This window comes from Cupressus sempervirens, chromosome 10 (genome assembly GCF_028749045.1).
Source record: "Cupressus sempervirens isolate cs-2001-9-10 chromosome 10, ASM2874904v1, whole genome shotgun sequence".
NCBI lineage: Eukaryota > Viridiplantae > Streptophyta > Pinopsida > Cupressales > Cupressaceae > Cupressus > Cupressus sempervirens.
The window spans coordinates 173,524,885-173,533,549 of NC_143127.1; the positions used below are offsets into that span (position 1 = coordinate 173,524,885).

At 37.9% G+C, this 8,665-nt stretch overlaps 1 protein-coding gene across 2 annotated transcripts; it reads right to left on the bottom strand.

The window, feature by feature from the left end:
* Positions 1 to 593: 593 nt before the first annotated feature.
* LOC149533187 (ABC transporter G family member 36-like) lies at positions 594 to 8,281 on the bottom strand. 2 transcript variants are annotated; one of them, XM_089803353.1, is made up of 23 exons: positions 7,852 to 8,281; positions 7,456 to 7,665; positions 7,215 to 7,299; positions 6,965 to 7,124; positions 6,755 to 6,831; positions 6,583 to 6,636; positions 6,403 to 6,493; positions 5,976 to 6,277; positions 5,594 to 5,875; positions 5,146 to 5,462; positions 4,879 to 5,039; positions 4,669 to 4,772; positions 4,347 to 4,500; positions 4,087 to 4,236; positions 3,790 to 3,959; positions 3,355 to 3,687; positions 2,976 to 3,266; positions 2,811 to 2,894; positions 2,571 to 2,704; positions 2,228 to 2,455; positions 1,905 to 2,076; positions 1,379 to 1,633; positions 594 to 1,241 (listed from the first exon to the last, which is right to left on the bottom strand). In XM_089803353.1, the coding sequence occupies exons 1-23, from the start codon at positions 8,232 to 8,234 to the stop codon at positions 972 to 974; spliced, it is 4,467 nt and encodes a 1,488-aa protein (XP_089659479.1). In that variant the 5' UTR covers positions 8,235 to 8,281; the 3' UTR covers positions 594 to 971. The 2 variants fall into 2 exon arrangements, with proteins under 2 accessions (XP_089659479.1, XP_089659478.1); XM_089803352.1 differs by having other exon boundaries at positions 6,965 to 7,299.
* Positions 8,282 to 8,665: the final 384 nt, after the last annotated feature.

Consider the following 8,665-nt stretch of genomic DNA (forward strand, 5'->3'; position numbering starts at 1 on the left):
TAATTTATTGATGAAGTTGAATAGTTCTTAATTAGTTTACAAATAAATAGTGTATTAAATTAGTAAATGATTTTTAAATCTAAAAATATAGTTTTTTGGCCATTGAAGACCATGTCTATGATCATTAGATTAAATGTTACTTCCTTTTATTTAGTAACCATTTTATTTGACAATTATTGTTATTATTATAAAATCTTTTTATTTATTCTTAACTAATGTCTATGAATTATAGACATTAGATTAATGTTACTTCCTTTTGTTTGACAATTATTGTTATTATTATTATATAATCTTTTTATTTATTATTAATTATATTCTTTTATATATTTATTTTTAAAATTATTTTAGATATAAAAGAAGTATCGAAAGATCTTTAATTTATTGATAAAGTTAAATAGTTCCTAAGTAGACTAATAAAATGATTTTTAAATCTAAATTTATAAAATAACTTTATTAGATTAAAATATCCTTTAAAAAATAATTTAGATTTTTTTGCCGCTGACATACCTTTCAATTCTAGCTATCCATTAAAAATTAAAAATATTCTCGCTCAAAAGCGCGTATGCTAAGAACATCTGTTCTGGTCGACCGTGTAATCAATATCTCAAACTGAATTTGATATTTTCGTTCAATTAACAAGATTTTATACTCAATAGTTTCCTTCGTTGACCTTCATTTTGTCACGGCAAAACAAACTCCTTATATTTCATAATACAGCGTCGAGAGACTTTCGGAGGAAGCGGCTGCCGCCTTATACAACCGGGGGGAAATTTCTACACTGTTTTACAAGGCTGCCCAAAAAGATTCACTCGGAACTCTATATGGATCAAACATAGAATATACAGCAGGCCTTTCTCAGCCGGAATAGCTTCAGCACTGCTGGATTTTTGCAAGGCCTTTCTCTGAAACTCCAAATTTCAGCTGGTCTAACCCTAACCCTAACCCAAAGGGTAGAGGATCAAATTCTGTTTTTACCTTTGTTGGAAATTCAATATCCTGATGCAGTATGCAAAAGTGAATGCAAAGAACACGGCGAATCCAACGAGCACTGCGGCGACTGCACCTAAGAAATCATGCTTGTACCCAAAGTAGTCCTCCACAAACTGATTCAGTGGTTTGAACCCTTCACCAATCACTTCCAATTTGTCTGTTACATCTCCGTACTGTGAGGCAATTAGACCATACACAGTCCATGAAACAGGGCATATCCAGTAGTACCAGATCCACCATTTCGGAATTTTCTGCATCAATTATAATGCCCTTTAGAATTTTTTTCATTTTGAAAGAATTCAATTACATTTTACGTACTTTTCTTCTATTTAGTGGATGCTGATAACAAATTCTACAATGAAATGAGTTGAGGAAAAGGATTGCGTACCGGTTTGGGAATAAAAAATCCCGAGAAAAGATTGAAGAGGGAGTAAAATGCTGAAGCCACAATTGCAGCCACTTGATGATTTGGAGTGACTGCAACTGCCATCATGCCATAATAGGTAAAGTACAGGAACGTCATGTAGTTTATGAAGAAGAACCAAGCAAACTTCTTCACTGTCCACTCGAAGCTGACCATAGCGTAAACAATGAAACTGAACACAATTGTCTGGCCTAGTATGTATGGGAGCTCAATCACTACCTGTTATGCAAAGAGAAAAATCAAGATTGTCAATAGTTGTTATAAACGAATTTTTAACATTGTTTGCCTAGTTTTAGCATTGCGATGTTTAGTTTTTATAAGCATTGGATGTTTCTTTGGAGAAACACGAGAATTGTAAGAAGATAGCACAACCACCAGGGATTTGCATGGATGCCAAATTGAATTGGCTGTTGACCTATATTGTGCTTTGTATGTGACTAGACAGTCCGATTCATAAGAAAAACATGGCAGCTTAAGATATGGAACCAACCTGACCGAGAGCATAGGGCAGTGCAGAGTACATTCCTGCAGCCCTTTCTCTGTAGAAGACAGTTCTTTCTACTGCAACTACAGGCTGTACTGTTGAACAATTATTGACTCCTAAGAAGATTACAGCTCCATATAAGGCTCCCGCAACAATAAATAGATCGGTGTTCGTGCTCCTGATGTAGAACAAAACTACTTGTTAGTTAACAAGATAATCAGAAGCTTAAATGGGCATTCACTAGAGTAAGAGAAAAGTCATTTGATATTTTGGTATTCTGTAAAGCTGAAATGTTTGTAAGGTAAGATGTCATGGATTGAAGAACACACCGTTCCGTCCCAACCTTCCAAAAGATTGTTCCAAAGAGTAAAGCACAAACAAGTGTGAAGAAGTATCTAACGCTGTTATAGTCAGGGCTACGCCAGTAAGTCCACCATTGCTTCCACAAGCATGACTTGAATTGTCCAAAGAATGACTGAGAATATTGGGTCGGAAAGTGAAGGTCTTTTGCTTGTGGGGGTGGAACACTAAGCTCTTTCACTAATGCTTTGTTCCGCCTGCATATGCAAATGAAATGGCCCAGTGTCAAATATTTGTTGCACTTATATACGAATTTACCCTGTTTTGACCTTTTAAATGCATAATGTCTTGAAGCTAAAAACTTTAACGTACTTATAGAGGGACGAATTTCTGTAGTGCTCTGCAAAGTCTATGCCTAGACGAACTTCAGCAGAAACAGAGCTAGCTTCTAGCATCCATGTAGCAGGGTTGTATTTATCTTTGATCTTTGTTACTCCTGGAACGGCCTGCGGTCCACAATTGTGAAAGTTAGTAAAAACAAAGACTGCTTGTGTGAAACAGTTCCTCTAGTAAATTTGTAATAAATACCTCCCTTCATCGAAAAATCCTTACCTCAAAGTATTCGACAACCTTGTGAGAGTTGCGGCCTAATGGTCCATAATAAATGATTTGTCCTCCTCTTTTCATCAAAAGTAGCTGAAGCCATCACAGTTAGAAATCAGTATCAATGACTGAAACAAACATTATAAGATTGCCTCAAAGTAGAAATTTTCATACCTCATCAAATGCTTCAAAGATGTCAATGCTAGGCTGATGAATGGTACAGACAACAGTCCTTCCCGTATCAACAGTATTGCGGACAGTTCGCATGACTATTGCAGCTGCTCTTGCATCTAGGCCAGATGTGGGTTCATCCATGAAAATTATAGAGGGGTTTGCAACAAGCTCTACGGCAATTGTTAACCTTTTTCTTTGTTCAGTTGACAATCCAGTGACACCAGGTAGGCCTACCAATGCATCCCTTAAGTTATCCAACTCTACAAGCTCCAACACCTCGTCAACAAATGCCTGCAAGTTGGAATCTACTCATTTAGTAACAAGACAGCTTATAAAAAAACCTAATTGAACAAAGAAAATGCATGGTTTTGGACTTTACCATTTTGGTTTCTCTATCAACATCTTTAGCAAGACGGAGAAATGCAGAATATATTAATGATTCCCGAACGGTGACTTGAGGAGAATGTATATCATTTTGTTCGCAGTAACCAGAAATCCGAGCAAAAGTTTCTTGTTTTTTGGGAAATCCGGAAATTCGAATATCTCCCTCAATATATCCTCCAGTTTTCCTTCCAGCTAAGACATCCATGAGAGTTGTCTTCCCCGCGCCGCTGACTCCCATTAACGCTGTAAGAACACCAGGTCTAAATGCCCCTGTTACATCTCGAAGCAATTGAAGCCTATCTTCAGTCACTCCCTGTTCTTTCATTTCCTGCAGTCAAAGGTAAAAGCTTGTCAGCCGAATTCTTCGAACTAAAATAAACCACATCACTGAATCATGAAATAAGTTAAGACATAGGGTTTATTTGCGTACTGGAGGCATGTCAACAAAGTATTTGACATCTTCAAAAGACATGGCTAGTGGTTTAAATGGTAGAATCATTCCTCGTTTTGGACTAACTCCTGTCGCAGTCTCCAGTACTGACTCGTCATTGTTTTGCAGACTACTTGATCGGCTGCTCATTCGTCTGACCTGCATCTCAACTGTATAATCAAGTAGTCATCATCAGATCATTATTTGGAAATCAATCTGACAATAATGGATTGCATTGCTAATCTACTCAAATTTAGAAGAATATCAGAACTAGACTACATTTAAAAGACCACTTACGAGTATTATTGCCATCTGCAGAAGACAATGACCGTACTAGAGATCGATTCCTCGACCTTGATACATTAAATCCCTTCTCTGTACCATTCTCTTGAGATTGCAAGTCAGCTAGAGCTTCCTGGGAGATTACAGCTTGAGGTTTACCAAGAGCTACAGAAAAACAGATCACCTATTATTTCATATAGAAGAAAGGATCCTTATGAAAATACCCATCCAAAGAGAAGTAGATGCATGTGCATTAAAAATTTGAAATAACTCACGATTTAGATATGCCAGAGCAAAGGTGAAAAGCACATTAAAAAGCACCGAAAATCCCACCAAAGCAGCAACTCCAATCCAATACCAATATCCTCTTGAGTAGATGCTACGGTTCTCCATCGCTGTCACACCCAAATTTGTAGTATTTTGTGCGCTCTGAAAGATGACAGCATTCCACGGAACAAGTCATTTGGTGGCAATTATGGGAAAGAATCTCTGTATATTAAAATTCACTTAAAAGGAAAATTATGATTTTATCATCCGCATCCGTTGTAGTTCAATATTTCATTCAGGTATAACATGCTAGAGACATTCGCTACTTACAATTTTCCATCTTGGAGCAAGCATCTCATTAACACTGATAGCCATTTCTGCATACATCAAAGGTGAGCACCAGTACCCCCATATCCACCAATTCGGTATGTTCCCTGCATTAGAAATCCATCATGCAGTAAATCTCAATGTTTATGAACTAGCTATCGGTTTCACTGTTTGACAGTGTGTCTGGAAGATAGAAAGGATGAATCTGCCTACCTTTTGGAAGAATGAATCCTCCAAGCATAAATATTATAAGAAGAGACAGAGATCCTCCGGTGTTAGCTATTATCATTGTCCTGCATACTCCCGCTATAAGGCGGAACAAGGATGATGCCATTTGATGAACTAGGAAAATTATAAGGAACTGTCGAAAAAACCTGCAGTGCAGATGAATTAATGTCAGCTCCGAAGGAAATGTACACCCGATGAGAGGACTAGGGTTATTAATGAATTTGTGATAGCAGATGATTTGTCAATAAATACCTGCTAGCTTCAGGGGCAAACCCCATAGTATAGTAAGTCATTACTACCCAAATGAAAGATTCCAACAATGCCGTTGGAATTTTCAATAAGAAGGTAGGGAGAGTGAAGGCCCAGGCAGGGTAGAAGAACAGATCCCTCTGCTTGAAGAACACTGGAAGCCTGGCAATTGTCATTGCTAATTCTGCAAATCCATTGAACATGTTGGTAATGAGGCTGAAAAAGAGTGCTCCAAGGTACATATTTGCATCAGCAAGAGTTTTATGATGCATTTCAGTCCTGAAGAATACAGTTGCTCCGATGAACGCTATAATCATAATCTGCAAAAGCAAATTACTTTCGTTACATATATGTTATCCTTGTATTGACGATTTTTCAGTAATTTTGAAACTTCGAGACGATTATAAGTTCTTTGCAAAATCGTATGGCTACTAGGTCATCAAAAATGCACCTCCACAACTTTGAAGATATGAACAAAGGAATTCCGCTTGAACAGAAGCCATTCTTTGTCAAAACAGGCTTTGAAGATCTCCGTTTTTGGCACACAGTTTTTATTGAAGACTAAAGCTGCCTTGTGGCTATTGTTCTTGTTGTAAGGGACTAACATCTCGTTTTGCACCTTCAGACCTGCATGAAATTGCTTGAATCTAAATACAAACTCCTTCACTGTTACATAGCGATAAGGTCGATTCCTATCTGCCCAGTATTGTTCTTGGTCCTTCATTGATGTAACCTGCAAGAATATAAATTGTGAGAAAACAATGGCACAAAATAGAAAGAAAGTCATGGCTATAATAGAATTGACAGAATATTTTGAAATTCACTCTCAATACCTCCTGTAAGAAATCTGCAGTGCCCTTCCTCTCCGGGCATTTGAATCCACAGCTTTCGAAAAATTCGAGAACATTTTCTCGAGGTCCATGGTAGACAATATGACCCTCTGATAAGAATAGAATGTCATCAAAGAGGTCGAATGTCTCTGGCGCAGGCTGAAGCAGAGACATAAGAATTGTGGCGTCCATTAGATGGGTAAACTGTTGCAGGCATTTGACTATCTGAAATGTTGTAGAACTGTCTAGTCCTGTAGAGATCTCATCCATGAATAAAGTTTTTGTAGGTCCAACAATCATCTCCCCTGCGCATACAATCAATTCATAAGATTGTTATAAATCGCAATCAGTGACCATATACTTGCATACACGGCTCTTGTTTGTAAGGCATCACAGTCGATTTAAAGTTGAAAGTGATTAGTAGCTATACCAGTTGTAACACGCTTCTTTTGTCCACCAGATATTCCCCTAATCATGTCGTCACCCACAATTGTGTCTCCACAAATATCTAAACCCAAAATCTGTTGAGATACAAGGATTTCAAGCCCATGAGTCCCTGATTTCTAAGTTTTTGTATTAAAAACTTCAATTTCTCTGTGAGTGAATTTACCTTGAGAGTGTAGTCAGTTTGAAGGCTGCTCTCAACACCTTCCATTGCTGTTGCCTGCACAGAACAAACCACTCGACCAGCTGAGCAAGCAATTTCCATCAATTAAATTCCTAATTGTTTTCGGTAACACTTTTGAATTATGTCAAGCTTTTCCTAATGCATTAAAGCTTACTTTCATGAAGAGATCGACTTCAGCCTCTGGGAAGATTCCAGCTTGTTTCTCTCGTCTAGCAAGCTCTGAAAGTAGCTCTGTGTTCAGACATGCCAGCAAATAAGTCAATATTTGGTAAACAAGTCATAAACTTCATACTTGTAGAACGGCTAATAGGTGAAGGTATAAACAACCACGAAAAAAAGGGAAAAATAAGTTTATAGTGCTCACCGAATTTATGCCCAACACCTTGGCACCTAGCAGAGAAATCTATTGTTTCTCTAACAGTCATCTCTCCTACATGTAAGTCGTTCTGGCTTATATAAGCAGACGTCTTCTGAGGAACAAACTCGTCCAGCCTATGGCCATTGTAAGTGATTTCTCCTCTCACCTGACCATTCAAAGTTAACATAAGTAAACACCATTTAATCCGACTTCGAAACAGCATAAATGCCATTAAAAAATTGTATGAAGCTCTCACCTTCAAACTGGGGTCTAATTTCCCAGCCAAAGCTTGCAACAATGTAGTCTTTCCGGATGCAGGGGGACCCAACAACAGAGTCATCCTTTTATAAAGAAATGCATAAACATATGGTGTTAGCAGTTTCAAGCATTTATCATACTACTTTTTCTAATGAAAACGTCAAAAACTATTGCACTGCAAAAAAAAACTTAATTTACTCAAAATGGATAATATCTAAGTGAATCTCTAACCCCATTACCGAGATGGCTTGAGGATTCCACTCGCGTTCTTGAGAATTGTAAGGTTTGCTTTCTTTGTGGGTGAGAGGCCAAATATGTCTAGAAATGATTCTACAGAGTTTCTGAATGAATTCCATAATGTAGGCAGAGCTCTGCCACCTACATAACACTCTGCATCCACCGTTAAATTTTCAAACCGCACTTCTACCGTTGGAAGCTTGATGCCAACTCTGCAAAAAATACAAAACCACCCATAATTGGATATGACATATCAAAAAGAGAGAAAAAAATCTCTAAATACCCGAGTTCTTCACATTCTAAACTTTCTTTCGACAGCCAAATTCAAGTAAACTCTCCAAATTTTCGAGGTAACCCAAACAGCCAAACAATGAATTTGATGTTAGAAATCTTCTCACCTATCAATTCGAGCTCTAAGCTTTCGCAGAAACCTCTCATTGTCTTCCTCTGCGACTCTGAAGAGGCGTTCAATGAACATCTGTCTTTCAGTGAAGCCGAGCTTACGAACATCCACTTCCTTGTGAAGCTTCTCATCGTTTTCCTCAACAACACTCTGCATGATAGCAGTTCTGAGCCTGTCATAAGTGGGCAGCTTCTCAAGAGCCGCCCATCGAAGAGCTTCTTCGTCATCATCAATTCTCTGTCTCTGTGATCGAGTGCTACTCCTCACAAACACATCTTCCACACCCCATGAAGATCCAACACTCGCATTCCTCGTGTTTCTACTGAAATTCTTGCTCATTCTCTTTCCCGAATCCCAGACTCTCTCCAACCCCTCCATGTTAAAAAAACCCAAAGTTCTCCTTCCGTTATATCATTCTAAACAACCACCCTTTATATAGACCAAAAAAAAATTGTACAGTTTATGGTGGAGTGTTTTCAGACCATTTCATATCTACCCCACTTTCCAAGAGTCTGACATTTTCACAAGATGTGAAAGTTTTTTTATTTATTATAACTGTAGGACTGTAAAAGACTTTCAATTATATAACGACAGAAAGTAGCTAAGATTAAAGCTATCTCAGTCCATAAGAGGAGGACAAGTTGGTTAAACAGATTGAGGAGACCATGACTAATTCTGCCCAATAATTAGGTCAAATTATTATTTGATAATTCCACTGAACAGTGACTTTGACAACCGGCTGACCAGCTCAGCTATAAGGCAAGGCCGCCATTTGATAGATTCAACACGTATCGTAAAGTTGTTCCAAC